This window comes from Procambarus clarkii, chromosome 20, assembly GCF_040958095.1.
Source record: "Procambarus clarkii isolate CNS0578487 chromosome 20, FALCON_Pclarkii_2.0, whole genome shotgun sequence".
Classification (NCBI taxonomy): domain Eukaryota; kingdom Metazoa; phylum Arthropoda; class Malacostraca; order Decapoda; family Cambaridae; genus Procambarus; species Procambarus clarkii.
The window spans coordinates 40286630-40305843 of NC_091169.1; the positions used below are offsets into that span (position 1 = coordinate 40286630).

General features: G+C 40.5%; 1 protein-coding gene across 1 annotated transcript in view; it reads right to left on the reverse strand.

Annotated features, from left to right (window-relative positions):
- Positions 1-247: 247 nt before the first annotated feature.
- The window catches only part of LOC123755347 (sialin), a 46192-nt gene continuing 27225 nt past the window's right edge, over positions 248-19214 (reverse strand). The window contains exons 4-9 of the mRNA XM_045737886.2: positions 14427-14514; positions 11932-12149; positions 7349-7498; positions 6042-6174; positions 3617-3858; positions 248-2265 (exon numbers count right to left, since the gene is read on the reverse strand). Coding sequence (XP_045593842.1) covers positions 1762-2265; positions 3617-3858; positions 6042-6174; positions 7349-7498; positions 11932-12149; positions 14427-14514 — 1335 coding nt within the window. The 3' untranslated portion in view covers positions 248-1761. The remainder of the gene's footprint in view (positions 2266-3616; positions 3859-6041; positions 6175-7348; positions 7499-11931; positions 12150-14426; positions 14515-19214) is intronic.

Genomic DNA, 19214 nt, shown 5'->3' on the forward strand with positions numbered 1-19214 from the left:
CACAACACACGCACACTTACACAACACACGCACGCATACACAACAGGCACATGGCACACACAACATACGCATGCATACACAACACATGCACGTACGCACAACACACGCATGCACACACTTATACATATATATGCGTGTGTAGCTACCGTATATAATTAGTTTATTGTTTTTCATGATAATACAGTGATTGCTGTATCTGAAGGTAGCAAATAGGGTTAACTTCATGATGGAATGACAGACTTATAGCTTCGAATTACAAGGTGTAATTGGGTTTACATAACGTCTGGCTAAAATATTTACTACACATTAAAGTTTGAAGAGGATGAGAGGGAGAGAAAGTGGCGGGCAGGTCCACCCTCCACACCTCACATCGTCCTGCTAGCCAGCCCACCTCTCACATTTATATTGATCACTCCCATATATTTACACTCGTCTCGTACCTGATCTGTTTGTGCTTCAACATTTTAGCCCGGCATCTTTTGTTGTTAAAAAGGTATTTGCTAAAACAAATGTACATCTGCTCCGAATATATGGAGAAATAATACACAAAAACATTGAACTTGTGAAGCTCCGCCTGATATTTATCGCGAACGAAACATTTTGAGAGAACCTGTCGTCCTGACAGGCGGAGAGAGACAAGAACGATTTGACAAAGCTGAAATACTTCTCCAGTGTTTCGCAAGACATTGTTCTGTGTCTTTAAACAAAAGTCTGCAGTAGTTTATATTATGATTTCCTGACGGCTGTCACTAAACGAGATGTAAACAAATCCTCGGTGTGGAGATTAGCAAGGATGAGTTGCAATTGTCAGTTTTGTGTTTCCTTAGCCTGTTTATATTCAGCTGATGGTGATAATACTAAGATAAGAGGAAATGTAGATATTTAGGCAGCGCAGTATAGCCTAACTTCACAACCCCGTCTCAATTAAGGGCGTGGACCGAATCATTTCTTGGTCAGTTTTACGCGTATGTACACTGCAATTTTGTTCTGTTTAGCAATTACTGGGTAATTGCTAAAATTACCCAGAAATAAATAAAATTATAAATGGGTTCACTTCATTCTCAAGTGATGGGACTGCATGTTGTTGTTGTTTTAGATTTAGCTACTCAGAACGAATTGTCCATGTAGCACGGGCTATAGTGAGCCTGTAAATGGAACTGTAGATTGATTGATTGAAGAAGATTAAGCCACCCAAGAGGTAGCACGGGCATGAATAGCCCGTAATCGGACTGTACTGGGCGTATTGGATTTATACCTTTAGGGAGGTAACAGCTCCCAAATGACTCTGTAGTATCTCCATTGTTCAAACAATTATGTATTAGCGATAAGACCTACCATTAATGTATAATGACTTACTGTAAATATATAGCTCTTGTAATAGAACCTTCTCTGTAACTAGCTGACATTGTAACTATAAGGTGTGAAGGATAGATGAAATTGTAATGTAATAATCTAAGATGAAGCCAGATAAAGCCCTTTTGGGCCCTCTGTAATGCTTTTTGGGCTACCGCCCACAAGATGAGTATAGGGTGCACAATAAACTAGCATAATAATAGATGACTAAATTAAACATTTAACACCGAATGGACAACTTAGTGTGAAACGGTTAAATTTAGGACATGGTATATGGAGGGATGAATGGTCGCTACGAGCTCCCTGCCTGAAAATTTAATGCTGGAATGCTGAGCTCGTCTTACATTACACGATACATGCCACAAATTTCGCCATAAATATGACTGTTCTACAGAGTGGCTGAAGTTGCTATTCATTAATGTTAAAGGCGGGATTGAGGTGACCTTTACCCTTGGTCTTCGCGGTGAATTGTGCCATAGTTGCGCCCTCAACACTCTTGCCATCCGCACTATCTCCCTGCCTCCCAGGACACTGGAGTCTCTCTCCGTCTGGACAGCTGTGGTTGCCTTCCTCACAGGCAGTTCCCTCCCTGATGTTACTGTTGCTCCCTGTACGCTTGAGGTTTTTAAGGTCAGCGTAGTTCCCTTCGCTAAACACAGCTTTGTGTTTACTAGTATTCTCTGATTCTTCACGATAATCGTTGATCTGTGACAGATGAGAATCCCTTTGGTGAGACGTGGTCTTGTCGGCGCTGTGCTGGTCTTCCCTAGTCTCCCCACTCTCGGGGTGCTGAAGCTGAGAATTGTTCCACGGCTGCACTTCCGCTGAGGCGAAGACGAGGTAGATGACTGTGTCCAGCACGTAGATGGCGGCAGTTATGAAGAACACTATCCTCCACTGCGGTAGGGTTTGCTGTTGGGTAAGAAGTAGATTACAGGAACATAAACGTATATATATATATATATATATATATATATATATATATATATATATATATATATATATGTCAAAAGTTGTTAATATGTGACGGATGGTTAATGAACCAGTAAATTGACGAGGTAATTACTATTCATATTATGCCAAATACATTCAATATAAGAGATTGAATGCACTGATTGTATGCCAAAATCTATGTAAATGCATGGTAGCGATAACCAACCTGCTGGTCGCCTGAAGTGGAGACCAACCTGGAGGTGGCGACCAACCTGGAGGTGGCGACCAACCTGGAGGTGGCGACCAACCTGGAGGTGGCGACCAACCTGGAGGTGGCGACCAACCTGGAGGTGGCGACCAACCTGGAGGTGGCGACCAGCCTGGAGGTGGCGACCAGCCTGGAGGTGGCGACCAGCCTGGAGGTGGCGACCAGCCTGGGGGTGGCGACCAACCTGGAGGTGGCGACCAACCTGGAGGTGGCGACCAACCTGGAGGTGGCGACCAACCTGGAGGTGGCGACCAACCTGGAGGTGGCGACCAGCCTGGGGGTGGCGACCAACCTGGAGGTGGCGACCAGCCTGGGGGTGGCGACCAACCTAAAGTGTCAACCAGCCTGGAGGTGGCGACCAGCCTGGGGGTGGCGACCAACCTGGAGGTGGCGACCAGCCTGGGGGTGGCGACCAACCTGGAGGTGGCGACCAACCTGGAGGTGGCGACCAACCTGGAGGTGGCGACCAACCTGGAGGTGGCGACCAACCTGGAGGTGGCGACCAACCTGGAGGTGGCGACCAACCTAAAGTGTCAACCAGCCTGGAGGTGGCGACCAGCCTGGGGGTGGCGACCAACCTGGAGGTGGCGACCAACCTGGAGGTGGCGACCAACCTGGAGGTGGCGACCAACCTGGAGGTGGCGACCAACCTGGAGGTGGCGACCAACCTAAAGTGTCAACCAGCCTGGAGGTGGCGACCAGCCTGGAGGTGGCGACCAACCTGGAGGTGGCGACCAACCTGGAGGTGGCGACCAGCCTGGAGGTGGCGACCTACATGATGAAGTGGCGACCAGCCCGACAGTGGCGATGAACCTGGAGTTGGTGAGGTAACCAGCCTCATTGTGGTGATGAATTTAGCTGTGGTGGCCTATATTGTGATAACTTTAGTTGTGATGGTCTGTATGGTGATATATTTGGTTGTGATGGTCTGCATAGTGATATAATTAAATATAATGGTCTATTTAGTGGTATAGTTAGTTGTGGATATCTGATTATTAGTAGTGGTCAAGTTAGTGTTAGTGATCCATTATTGATGTGATATAGTGTGTGACTGTGACCAACCTGGTTGTTGATGATGGCGCCGTTGATCATAGGAGCGAGGAAGCCTGGAACATTGCCGATGGTGTTAGTGATGCCCAGCAAGGTGCCAGCAAAGTTCGGGGCGAGATCGATGGGGCTGATGTAGTGGCCAGAGAAAATTAGACCCTTGAAGGCGACTCCGACGACCAGCAGTGCCACGGTGAGGTGCCAGTCGCAGCCAGCACACATGAGCCCCACCACACACACGGCTGGACCCATATTGGCTGCCAGGGAAGGGTTATCTTGAGGTTATCTTAAGATGATTTCGGGGCTTTAGTGTCCCCGCGGCCCGGTCCTCGACCAGGTCTCCACCCCCAGAAAGCAGCCCGTGACAGCTGACTAACTACCAGGTACCTATTTAATGCTAGGTAACAGGGGCATCTGGGTGAAAGAAACTCTGCCCATTGTTTCTCGCCGGCGGCCGGGATCGAACCCGGGACCTCAGGATCACGCGTCCAGTATTCTGTCCGCTCGGCCACCGGCTCCCCTTATCTGTATCTGACATGGCTGTTTTCACATTTTATAAAGAATATTAACAATAAAATATGGATACAGCGTAGCTTGAATGGAACATATATTAACTCTAACAGTTAATATTAAAATATTTAGGTACATTACACCACAAAACACGTGACGTTGGATAGCAAAAATATCCACAATGACAACTGAAAATAGTTTGGGCACTGAAGACCTCGCCAGAAACAGTTATGGGTTAGCACTGTAAGGGTCAGAACAGGTACAATAGAGTCAAATCCCATGTAATTAAACCCTATCGCAGCATAACTAGAAAATAAATGCAAACAATAGGCACTACGAACAAAATTTTAATTAACATTTTGATACAGAATAAATGGCAAGAGTTTCAATCTCACATTTTATACAAAATATTAAACATACTAAACAACCTCTCTGTTGACTCTATGGCGACGCGCGGAGCCACCACACACATATAACAGGAAAACAGACAATGAGCACACGCGGTTCCTGATATTTATGTGGTCGTTAACAGTTTGCTAAGGTTTGGCTTTGATACATAACACAAATGACACATAAAGAAAAATTATGCACAGAGCAGGTTGGTATAACTGAGTAACGAACAGTACTTTGATTAACTGAAATAGAGAACAAGAAAAAAAATAAATTGAAGCTTGGAATGAGAATCAAGAGAAGAAAACAAAGAAATTGAGCCGAAGCAAATCGCTTTTGGAAAGGAAAGGCATACAGAAAGTTAAAACCCGATAAAGGCAATAATAGCCTAAATTATTTGTCCATATCAAGGCCCAGGCAGAACGCCTGCATTTACCAACCCCTGACACTAATACATCTCTCACATAAACTACATAACTTTATTAAGCTTCTAGTTTTGAAAGAAATTAAAGTTGATCTGTATTTCATTCATTTTGATAAAATATTAATCAACATTGAATGGCTACATGACAAGTGGGTGGCTTTCACAAAGCCAGTTGACAAGATCATTTTCTTGCATGTATCTTTGCGCTTATGTTCGGGTATAATTATGTGAAAACAACTTACATGTAGGTTTATAAGTTGTTGTCAAAGGTTTACTACCAGAACTTTAAATAATTACAATGTCATCTGGGCCAAACTTCTGTAGAATTTGCGGGTTTAAGGCTCACCTGTTTGAGCAGTAGTTCAAGGTTGATTTAAATTAATTTAAATAAAACTTACTGGTTATTGGGAACTACTAACCTGCTTCCCATGCGATTGAAGTGGGCGTTTGGGAGGAAAAAGACCTTTAGATAATTTTAAGTTAGCCCGCATCCCATATGAGTGTCGGCGTTTGTACGAACTTTTCTACGAGAAATGTTCTTATAAATCTAATAAGTGCAGTGATGACAAACACCTCTCACAGGTTATTCCCGAGAAAAATTTGCAAGAAACCAGTGACCAATTTTGACAGAGTCAAATTAATAGATCAGAGAAGAGTTAAAACTGAGAGCGACGACTAGTGTAGGTCAAAGGTTACCACATGAACTTCCCATGTTGGTCGGAGGAAGACAGCAAGGGAAGACCTAGACCCAGGGGAGGACCCAGACCCAGGGGAGGACCCAGACCCAGGGGAGGACCCAGACCTAGGGGAGGACCCAGACCTAGGGGAGGACCCAGACCTAGGGGAGGATCCAGACCCAAAAGAGTCAGAGTTGTGACAGTCCTTTGGGGTTCCACCAGAACTAATTATAATCGTACAACACTTGATTCTGCCTCAGATATTTTACTTATATTAATGTTTAATTAATGATAATTAAATTTGCCCAGAACAAACAAAATAAATAATTATATAAGACGGGAAAACGTAGAATACAATTGATGTATATTTTGCATACATCTGCATACCATTTCATCATCGATACCTTGCTCTTTACCTTTCGTCCTGTCCTTGGCTTACCGAAAAAATGCGAAGTTTTCCTGACAGCGATGGTGGAGGTGCCCCAGCGCTGCTGGCACCAGTCGCACACCACGCCCCCGGCCAGGGACATCACCCACATGCCCACGAACGGCAGCCCCGACACTGACGCGTTCTGCTTAACGTGACCAGATTAAATAACCTTGTAACATCAACCTTGCACATTATATATATAAATATATATATATATATATATATATATATATATATATATATATATATATATATATATATATATATATATATATAATATATATCGTTAAGGAAGAATAGAACATAAATGGGGACGAAACATATACAAAGATTAATCAGATGTAGTGGGCGTGGCATGTTGAGCAGTGTGTTCTATGTTGGCATCTTCACGTTCCGGTCTTGTTCTTACTCTCATGGTGGGTGGAGTGAATAGTTCTGTAATTTGGGTATTCATGGTAGGTTGTTCTATTTTTATGTGGATTGCTTTAAGAATTTGTAATCTTCTTACATCTAGTGGTTTGTCTGTTATACAAGTATTTTTATTCAGCATCTCTCTTGTTAGGGTGATGTCATGGGCTTGTCTCATAGGATTTTTAGGGGCACCTCATTGACGATGACAGGTCAAACGCCTCGTCAGCTTGGTCGACGTCATACCCATGTACTTAGATTGAATGCTACATCCTTTTCGAAGGGGCAGGTGTACATATATACCACGTTTGACTGCTATAAAGGGTTCCCCGTCGGCTTCGGGCTGTTTTTAATGAGGAGGTCGATAGTCTTCTTTGTTTTATAGAATATGATTAGGTCTATGTTTTAGTTAGGAATTGTTCCTTTTACTCCTTTACGGATTATGTCTTTCATTATTCTTTCTTTGTTTTCTTTTTAAAATCTCATCGAGATCTTTAAAATACTGAACAAGTTGGAAGATGTAGGATAGAGTTCACTTCTTTAAAAGGTCTAATTAAACGCATACAAGGGGAAACAGCTTTAAGTTCAACAAGCCACAATGTAGGACAGAAAACAGGAGATACTTTTTCACCCATAGGGTTATAAACACATGGAACTGCCTACCCGCCGAATCCGTTAATGCCATGACGTTACTTCATTTAAAAATTTGTCAAATGTCCAGATGCTTTTATCGAACTGGATTTTTAATATACCATGACATATTGTTTGAGTATAGAGGGTGCCAATGTTGAAGAGATATTAGTGCTAAATATGATATCCATTATATTAATAATTGTATTCTCATATACAAGGGAGACGGGAATAGCCAACTCTTTAACTTTGTATAAAATAATTCATGCAAAACTGACCGACTTAATGTCCTGATGGAGGATGGTCTTGGTGTAGAGTGGGACGGCTGAGAGGAGAGTGTAGAAGCCCCAGTTATGACCAAATGAACCAGCCACCACCGACCACACTGGCAACGATGTTACCACCGCCTTCCACGGCACCGCAGACCTCTGTAACATGGTTCATGCTGTAGGTCTGTCTTACGACCAGGGCTACAACCTTATACTGTCCATGCTGTAGGTCTGTCTTACGACCAGGGCTACAACCTTATACTGTCCATGCTGTAGGTCTGTCTTACGACCAGGGCTACAACCTTATACTGTCAATACTGTAGGTCTGTCTTACGACCGAAGTAACAACCTCACACATCGATGTAACACCAATCTGAGCCAGGGGTAAACGCTTAACAATGCATACAACAATTATTACAGTACTCTATTACTATTCGACACATTAAGGATATGGTCGGTGTTTAAATGTTGTATAGTATTAGTACAGTCGGGTTCGTTCTCGACTCACAATTGGAAATTCCGGTTTCGAGTCCCGGGCAGGACAGAAATGACTGGGCACGTTTCCTAATGCATCGGTTCACCTAGCAGCAAAAATATACCCAGCAGTTAGCCAGGTAGTTGTGGGGCTGAATCCTGGGGATTATTATAAATAACGTTTCGTGAGAATTGTTAGACCTTCCCTGCTATGCTGGAAGAGCTGTTGGTTCGCTTAATTAGGCTAGACAGCGCTATTTCCAGGGGTTTATACAAATAACCGGCAACTGGCATTGCAGTTCGTGACATCACGAGCGTGGCCACGCTGTTTTCGCTACTTGCGGAATGAATATGTCTAGTTACGTTATATCCCTTTATATCCTAGAGAAATAGTTACCCTCAGAAAAATCCAGGTAAATTCAGGTAAAAGTAGTGACCTGGAGCTTAGTGGCCAGATTGGTCGGCTCCCACAGAATGATACTCGGGTTTGAATCCTTGGAAAGACGGAACCTTTGGATGCGTTTCCTTAATTCTGACGTCTTTATTCACCTCGCAGACATTTGCTTTATGTTGTTTCCTATGGAAGGTCAGTCGGTAACTTAGAAGGGGGGGGGGGGTGGACCTCGAATTAATGTATGTACTCCAGTGAGCCTAACACCATCCAAAACATTGTCAAGTTAAGTAACGTTTTATCGATTAAACATTTATATTTCAAGCTCCACACTTTTAGTGTTGTATATAATTTTTTCGGGCGAAATACTTAGGGTATGTTTTGTAACGATAGCCTGTATCCAAATAGCGCAGTTCTCCATGAATTAGTGTTAGCTACACAAAAAGAACTGAAATACTGCAACATCTGCTGAGTTATAGAAAATGAAATATACGAGTTTATGGGTAACATTTACAAATTGTTTGATAATAGTTTATTTTATTTTATTTATTTATTTGTTTAAATATATATATATATATATATATATATATATATATATATATATATATATATATTATATATATATAATATATATATATATAATATATATATATATAATATATATATATATATATATAATATATATATATATAATATATATATATAATATATATAATATATATGTAATATATATATATATATAATATATATATATATATATATATAATATATATATATATATATATATATATATATATATAATATATATATATATATATATATATATATATATATATATATATATATATATAATATACACACAAGAGCTCTTACATTCTTGTCCCGCTATTAGCACGCTTAACGTTTCGGGCAATATACAAAATTTATATATACAAAAGTTCTTACATTTTTGTAAAGCCACTAGCAGCACGCATAGTGTTTTGGGCAGATCCTTAATCCAAATTTTTCCTGGAATACGATCCGCCAAATCGTTTAACAACCAGGTGCCCATTCACTGCCGGGAACTCCTAACGTCTCTTAACTCCTAACAGCACTGCCGGGAACAAGCAGGTGTGGAAACGAGTTAGCAATCTACGGGAGTAAATCATACCCTCCCAAGCAGGCCTACGTCTGTTCTGGAGCATTCATTGGTGGAGAGCCAGGGAGGCCTAGTGGGTGGAGCCCCTAAGGGCAGTGCCTGGCACTGACTGGCTGGAGTCAGGCCTAGAACCTGGACTTTGTAATGGTTGGCTGTAGGCATAGGTGGGTGGAGCCTAGGAAACTAGGATAGTTAGGTGGGTGGAGCCATTCTCCACTTGGAGGTTGTTGAACTTAAAATTAGTTAGTGTGTACTGGGGTCAACTAGGGAAGGTCGCAAGGACCGGGAGAGAGCCTACGACATCGTGGCTGGTAATTGCAGAGATAAGGTAATGTGCCATTGTTGGTTATGTATATTCTTTGTTTCCACCCATTGTATAGGATTTATATTGCCTAGGATGTATTTACATGTCATTTTATCAATAAAGGTTCTTGTTAAGTGATTTTTGGTGTTTAGTTAATTTTCCCTCTAATTATTTCTGAGTCATTAAATTCTCTATACATGCGTAACACCAGAGCGTTACCACCTCCACTTATAACACCAGAGCGTTACCACCTCCACTTATAACACCAGAGCGTTACCACCTCCACTTATAACACCAGAGCGTTACCACCTCCACTTATAACACCAGAGCGTTACCACCTCCACTTATAACACCAGCTCAACCGTCGACCAGGACACTTGACCCACTCTGCTGAACACAGGTTCATCAATTGAGACAAAAACCTGATTGTTATGCCTTAATATATAATAAAAATTAGGTTTTTGTCTCCATTGATGAACATGTGTTCAGGAGAGTGGGTCAAGTGTCCTGGTCGACGGTTGTTGAGCTGGTGTTATAAGTGGAGGTGGTAACGATCAAGTGGTACAAGAAGAGTAAGGGGAGACATGATAACCACCTACAAAATTCTCAGGGGGAATTGACAGGGTGGACAAAGACAAACCCTTTAACACGGGTGGAATACGAACAAGGGGACACAGGTGGAAACTTAGTACCCAAATGAGCCACAGAGACATTAGAAATAATATTTCAGCGTCAGAGTAGTTAATAGATAGAATACATTAAGCATTGAGCATTAAGCATATTCTTTTTACCCATTAGTTTTAAGCTTTAGTCATTAGTGTTTTTTCCTGCCCGAAACGCTTTGCGTAATAGTGGCTTTAGGCATTGTATGTACTAGCTCTATCTATAAAGCCAACAAACTTTGTAAAACCTCTTTATGTATGTACCTTTACCTAAATAAAAATTATTATTATTATTATTATTATTATTTGATGTGGTGGAGGCTGACTCCATACACAGTTTCAAATGTAGATATGATAGAGCCCAGTAGGCAAAAAAATCTGTACACCAGTTGATTGACAGTTGAGAGGCAGGACCAAAGAGCCAGAGCTCAACCCCGGCAAGCATACTAGGTGAGTACACACACACACACACACACATACGATGCTGAATAGGCAAAATTGTTCTAGTACATGGCCCAAGGCCTATCCGGTTACAATACTTAGTCCCCGTGGTGCAGTGGTGACACACTCTCCCGGCGCTTCCCGAGCGCTTTGGCCTGGGTTCGTATCCTGGCCGGGGAGGATTGACCGGGCGCCAATCCTTAACTAAAGCCTCTGTTCACCCAGCAGTGAATGGGTACCTGGTTGTTAAACGATTTGATGGATCGTATTGCGGGGGGGGGGGGTGATTAGGATTAAAGACCTGCCCGAAACGCTATGCGTGCTATTGGCTGTACAAGAATGTAAGAACTCTTGTATATATAAATAAATACATGCTTGGCTCTAGACCTAAAACCCCATCGTCATTTTGTGGTTACAAATATAAATATGCAAATCGTCTTTGTTTTTACATTAGCAATTTACAACTGTTATTAGTTACTGCATCTTTTGGGTTACATTCTTACCAAAATATTTGTTGTCTAACATTATTCCGTGAACCTCGTTTTTTGTTTTTCATAAATTTCATCACCAAATGTTCACAACAGCTCACAATATTACATTACGTAAAACTTACACAGCGTAATTTTCCTTTTCCTTCTTAACTTTTTTGTTTTAAAGTTAACACTAGAAAATCTTTCATAAAATATAATAATAATAATAATATTATTATTATTATTATTATTATTAATACTTAATGGAAATGTATCACAGTCATAGTAACGGGATAAAAACTCACACATATATATTTATGCGTTCTGAGTAAAGATTTGAACTACACCAAGTCTTTCGCACTCTCCTGAGTGCGTTGTCACGGTCTGAGTATAAGGTTAGGGAGAGACATCACAAATCTTTATATAAAATACATAAATGTGTTATTTTACCCTATAATAATATCAATAATAATAATACTAATAATGAGGAAACTGACAAAACAGTTTTAAGTAATATATGATAAAACCCTAGCATAACCATTAAATAAGAAATGGAATATAGAAAACAGCACTTGTCCTCAATTAATTACACTAGGTTTGTTGAAAATTTAAATTATTTCATTGGACTTTGACTGTCGGCCATCGGATACGAACTCCTAAGCGTCAAAAGCGGGTTGAATAACGGAGGCTGTTGACTCTAGGGAACACTCACCTTTTTACTCTTGGTATCACCAATTGACGTAATGATGTAGTTTCTCTCATGGTTGGTAATCCAGCGGAAGCTAGCGGGCGAGTCGGTGACGATGAAGAACCATGCGAGGCACCACACGAGCGTCAAGGCTCCCTGGATGTAGAACACTGCTTCCCACCCCAGGTTGTCGATGATGTAGGCCGACACCGGGAAGGCGACCACTGTACCTGCCGGTACTCCTAACATATGGAGCCACAGAGGCTGCAATTAATAGACGCTTCACCCAGGGATTACATTATCTTCTTGCAACTCATTTATCGGATTTCGCTTTAGTTTAGCCGTTGTAGGTCCGTTTGGTTTTGCTGTGAGAACAGCAATAATCATTTGCTTTGTCTCACAAATATGCATTGTTTCTCCAATATCAGTAGGAAAGTCGCCCTATGTAACAACAGAGGGTCAGCATCAGTGGAGTGGAGTGCTAGTGGAGCTAAGCTGTACTCTGCAAAAATGCAATGGGTTTGCCCAAACAGGAACGTTCGAACTGAAGCAACCCACTTAGACTACGGAGACTAATGGTCAGAACATTCAATATTACGAGGCTTTAAATTTTTACTAAAATCGCACATTTTTAGTTTTGTCAGTTTGGTTGTATATGCGATGTATTACGTGAGAGGACAGGTTGCACAGCCCACTTCTCTTCGTAATTTAGATCAAAGACCTGGATACTGGAGTGACCAACAATATCAGCAAGTTTGCATGAGACGTGATAAAAGATAAGACGTGCATAATACGTAGGAAGGTTTGGATGAACTGTAGGTATCATTCAGCTATATCTAGCTCTGGTGAGGCCCCACTAGAATGTGCATTGCTAATCGTCGTACTACAGAATGGGCATGGACTCTTCGGAGAATTTCAGAGAAAGATAACTAGACTGATACCTGGTATTGGAAAGCCTTCCTACAAAGATAGTTTAAAGTCTCACTCTACACTCGCTGGAGAGACGCCACCATACAGTAAGAGCCAAGCAAATGTGATTAATATAACAACAAAGCCTGCTGATAGTATCGTAATTGGGTAGATAATACTAAACATATTAGCACTATACACAAAAAATTCCCATTAACGGGATTTTTTAATGAGAAAATCGGTAGGAGCCACGAGGAGGATTCAAGCCTATGCTCTGGGTATTTCCAAGCAACGCTTTAGACCACTGCACCACGACATGGTAAAATAGTATTAGATTCTGTGATTCAAGTGAATCCTCTAGGGTTCCCGAGGCATCCACTGAAGCCTAACCAGGGTTAGGAAAATCCTCTAGGATTCCTGAGGATTCCATTGAAGCCTCAGGAACCCTAGAGGCTTCACTTGAATCCCAGGTTGCCATATTTTTTACCATCTCGTGGTGTAGTGGTCTAAGGCGTTATTTGGGAGTACCCAAAACATAGGTTCGAATCCTTCTCATAACTCCTACTGATTTTCTTACTAGCGCTAATTACACCTACTTCTGTTCCTGCTGATGTTAATGTACCATTTACTACTGAAACTCTAACTACAGCTTCCACTTTGTACATTACTGCTGGTACTATAATTATTGCAGATATAAAATGCAAATACTATTACTGTTCCAGCTAGAGTTCAACCACTGGGGCTGGACGGTAGAGCGACGGTCTCAATTCATGCAGGTTGGCGTTCAATCCCCGACCGTCCAAGTGGTTGGGCACCATTCCTTTCATCCCATTCCATCCCAAATCCTTATCCTGACCCCTTCCAAGTACTACAAATTCGTAGCGGCTTGGCGCATTCCCCTGATAATTCCCGTCCCGTCCAGCTAGTAATTATACTATTATTGACATTATTACTTCTGTTACTGTTATTATTCTGTTTATATCAACTTGATATATTATTTTGTTGCTATCATTATAACATATTTTGATAACATTACTTCTGTTAATAACAATTCTTCTGACTGAATTTGTTAGATTTGATAAAAGCCTTAAGATGAAAAGTCATCTAAAATGAAGGTTACTCTAAGCTTTGAGTGCCTCTACATGACTACTTGAGCCTTCAGCATATATTACGACTATCTTTCTCGACTGCTGCGAATACTAAAATGGCATGGAATAATATCTTGACGACTCGAGCAACAACCCAAAACACTAACATTGATAGAAACACCTCTAGTTAACAACCCGCCCTCCTAATACAGAGTCGCATTTTGACGCATACTTTACCTAAAACCAAAGATCGTCGTACTAGAAAATGGTAGCGGCTCGCGAAATTGAACTACAGACCCATTTTCTTTGTTGGGGTTCTCCGGTAGGTTAGGATAGGTGACTCAATACGACAGTTTCTTAACGTTGGGAAACCATAGGAATACGGGCTGCATAGCCATATCTTTATAGATTACGTACACATTAAGTGTTTATGTCAGATTTGCAGGTAAGTAATGGTAAAGCTCCAGTTGGTCCCATGGCTTACCTGCATAGATGACGTGAAACTAACTGTTGGTCTCGTACCTGCGTATATGATGGCTGACAGAGTAGACCGCTCCATAGGTGGCGCCCACCCTGAGAGGAGAGCATGGTTGGCTGGTGAAGTTACACCCTGGGAAAAACACTTTAGTCATTTCCTGGTGTTTTGGCGCAAATTCTTTTCATGAAAGCTTGTCCAACTCTTTGAGGAGTGGTAATATCTACTTTATATTTTAAGAACAGCACGTTTAACAGCATAATCCATTAACTGGGCTATCATTTGAGACCTATAATTTCGAAGATACCCACTTCGTTTTATAACACTCACCTGGGTGTCCATTTACTATGGAACCCTCCTACACAGGCCACCTGCGTGCCCATATACCCTGGGACTCTCCTACAGGTACTCTGAGAGAGAACTCTATAAATATCAGAGGCCCGAGACTGTTCAACACGCTTTCACTATACATAAGGCGTATAACTGGCCGACCCCTCACAGTGCTCAAGAGAAAACGTGACAAACACCTTCAAAGGATACCTGATCAACCAGGCTGTGACTCATACGTCAGGCTGCGAGCAGCCGCGTCCAACAGCCTGGTTGACCTGTTCAGCAACGAGGAGGCCTGGGCGATGACCGGGTCGCAGGGTCACTAAGCCCCGAAATCACTTCAAGGTAAGGTATACAGGCCACCTAGGTGTCCGTATACCCTAGTGTTATGACCAGGGTGGTCCTGGATAGTGGGGACCAGATAGAATGTACCTGATAAATCTGGAAAAGTTGAGATCACAGAATGCTGCCATATGATAATAATAATAATAATAATTTTTATTTAGATAAGGTACATACATAAAGAGATTATACAAAGTTTGTTGGCTTTATAGATAGAGCTAGTACATACAATGCCTAAAGCCACTATTACGCAAAGCGTTTCGGGCAGGAAAAACATTAATGACTAAGGCTTAAAACTAATGGGTAAAAAGAATAAAATGTGTTGAGAACAAATAAAAATAGAGGTAAAAGAGGGGGGAACATTGTTGAAAAAGCAGCACAAATACAATTACAAATTATTACAGAAAATTACATACAAACAGCGTTGATTTGAAAAAAAACAAAAACAAAAAAACATACATGGGTTGACAACAGAGGGGTAAGGTAGGTTACAGGGAATTTATTAGGTATAGCTTCGTTTTTAACTTAAACTGGTTGAGAGAGGTACAGTCTTTAACATGGTTGGGAAGGTCATTCCACATTCTGGGCCCCTTGATTTGTAGAGCATTTCTGGTTTGATTAAGTCGTACTCTAGGAATATCAAAACTGTATTTATTTCTGGTGTGGTGCTCATGGGTTCTGTTACAACCTTCTATGAAGCTTTTGAGATCAGGATTGGCATTATAGTTTAGCGTTTTATATATGTATAATACACATGAGAGAATGTGCAGTGACTTAATGTCTAACATATTCAGAGATTTGAGTAGGGGTACCGAGTGATGTCTGGGGCCAGAATTGGATATTGTCCTAATAGCAGCTTTGTGTTGAGTAATTAGAGGACGTAAGTGATTTTGGGTAGTAGAGCCCCAAGCACAAATACCATAGTTGAGATATGGATAGATAAGGGAGTAATAGAGAGTCACCAGGGCAGGGCGTGGAACATAATATCTGATCTTAGAAAGAATGCCCACAGTTTTTGAAACTTTTTTTGATATGTTTAGAATGTGTCCCTGGAAATTCAGCTTGTGGTCAATGAGAATGCCAAGGAATTTGCCATCTAATTTGTTACAAATTTGGGTATTGTTTATTTTGAGATTTATTTGATTAGAGGATTTATTGCCAAACAGAATATAGAAAGTTTTGTCAATGTTAAGGGTGAGTTTGTTGGCAGTTAGCCACAGATGGACTTTATTTAGCTCAGTATTTACTGTGGCATTTAGAGCAAGGGGATCAGGACTGGAGTAAATGAAGGTTGTGTCGTCAGCAAATAGAATTGGTTTGAGGTGTTGGGAGGCATTTGGAAGGTCATTAATGTAGATGAGAAAGAGGAGAGGGCCAAGTATGCTGCCCTGGGGAACACCAATGTTGATGGGTAGGGTGGGAGAAATTGTATTATTCACAGAAACACATTGGAGCCTGTCAGTAAGGTAGGATTTGAGGTATTGTAGGGAGTGACCTCTGACTCCATAATGATGTAATTTAAGAAGAAGGTTTTGGTGGTTGACAGTATCGAAAGCTTTACGCAGGTCCACAAATAACCCAACAGGGAACTCATTTTTATCAAGAGCTGTATGAATCGAGTTAAGCATACTAATAAGTGCATCGTTAGTGCTTTTTTTGGGTCTGAAGCCATATTGGCAAGGGCTAAGTATATTGAGTTTGGCAAGATATGAGTAAAGCTGCTTATAGATTAGTTTTTCAAAAATTTTTGACAAGTTTGGCAGAATTGATATAGGTCTGTAGTTGTTAACATCTGTGAGTTCACCACATTTGTGGACAGGCGTTACTCTCGCTTTTTTTAGAATATCTGGAAAGGTTTAGAGTTCAAGTGACTTGTTGAAGAGCAAAGCAATAGCAGGGGCTAAAGATCTGGAGGCTTTTTTGTAGATTAAAGTTGGTATCTCCTCAAGGGCACCAGACTTGGTTTTAAGGGAAAGGATTATCTCATTGACGTCAGTGGAATTAATAGGCTTTAGGTACAGAGACTGTGGATAGTTACCTGTAAGATAGTCCTTAATGTCAGTACTGGAAGATGGAATATCATTAGCAAGGGATGAACCAATGGAAGAGAAGAACCTATTGAACTCAATAGCAGAATCAGAGGCTGAAAGCTGACCATCGTTATTAGACAGGAGAGTCGGTTTGTTATTTAAAGACTTCTTTGATCCCAATATTTGTGAAATTGTTCTCCAAGTTTGTTTAATGTTGCTCTTTATTTGGGTAAATTTATCTTCGTAGTATTTAATTTTGGCTCGTCTAATTATTTTAGATAGCAATAATGAGTAATTCTTTGAGAATTCTTTGGAGACAATTCCTAACCTATACTTCTTCTCAAGGTCATGTTTTTTATTAATAGATTTAAGTATTCCCTTTGTAAGCCAGGGATTGTTAAGCCTTTTGGTTGTGACTTGTTTTGAAAGCATAGGACAGTGGGTATTATAAAGGCTAAGAGTTTTTTGAAGAAAAGATTGCACTGCTAGGTTGATGTCCTCTATGTTACCTAACTCGGACTCCCAGTTGACATTATCAGCAGCAGTTATAAAATTGTCTATAGCAGTTTCATTGTGTAGTCTAAAACGTATCTCTCTTGACTCAAGAGGTGGTTTGCTAATGTTAGTTAAGAGAAATGTGGGGTAATGGTCTGTAGTGCTATCGGTGATTATACCTGAAGTAAGCGGAGAGGTTATGTTTGTCCAGATGTGATCTAGAGTCGTGGCAGTGCTATCAGTGATTCTAGTAGGTCTAGTGATTAGGGGTATGAGGAAGCAGGAATTCATACAGTTGAGGAAGCTAACAGCAGTAGGGTGTTCTGGCTCGCAGAGGTCAATATTAAAGTCCCCTGCGATAATTAGGTGGTTTTTGTTCAGTCTGTTATCAAGTATTAGATTTCTAAGGTTTGAGTTGAATTCGGACACATCAGTGTTAGGAATTCTATAAACTGCACCCACAGACAGGACAGACTCGGCACCCTTGACTCTGAAGCTGGCGAAGATATACTCCCCATAGCAGTCTCTAGTTCTAATTTCTTTTAAGCATGTTAGTTCTTGGTGGTAGTAAAGAGCAGTGCCACCACCTCTCTGAAGTTGACGACAGTTGACAATTGCTGAGTAGTTAGGCATGTTAAAGAGTTGAGTTGTATCCTCTTTCAACCATGTTTCAGTAAGTATAATAAAAGAGAATTTGTTGTCAATAGCTTCAATCAAGGCACTAACTTTTTTCATCGAAGTGTTTACCTAGAGATCTAACGTTCAAATTGATTACAGAGATATTGTGATTATGAGTTAATACATTGTTTACATCATGTGCTGCAAAATATCTGCAATTTAGATCATTAAAGTGATTATTGTCATAGATAGTGGATAAGAGGTTAAGTTCTGGGTCTATACTTGTCTGCATAAAAAAAGCTGATTGCAGGAAAAACAAGGAAGAAAGGCAAATTACAAGGTAGAAATAAGCTATAAAATAGGGAAAAAAATGTACACAATACTGTACAAAACAAACACAAAAGGGGCTTACAGGGGTACAATGGAGTAAGGGAGTATGGCTAGGCTAGGCAACCTAGGTAATAAATGAGATTAAAGAAAAAACATATAAACATGGACTATACAAAACACAAGATATAGACATACAAAACAAAAATATAAACAAGACTAAGCAATACAAAAACAAATTGAGCAAAAATGAAAAATGAGGTAGATTGCTTACAAGTACTCTCAGGTACACTGTAAGTAACAAGTAGTAAGTAATAAGATAAGCAATTACAGGAACAGATGCAAACTAAATCTGCTGTAAAATAGAAAGTAATTATAGCAAAACACAACAATATAATAATATAACAATACAATAAGTGCTTACAAAGTATTGAGTCTGCTAAAATTAGAGAATAATTATGGCAAAACACAACAATAAATGCAAGTAAACAAAAGAATTGAAACAATTAGAGGTAGAATTAAGGTCACTGGATAGCCATGGAGGATACACAAGTTTGGTGGAGAGAACAAAAAATCAGTAGAGACTGTCAAGATGAATATATAAAAAAAATTGACAAATGATAATTGTAAAGTAAAATAATCTTAAAGATAATAAATTTTATTTAGCTTAGTTTTAACCTATAATTAGTATGA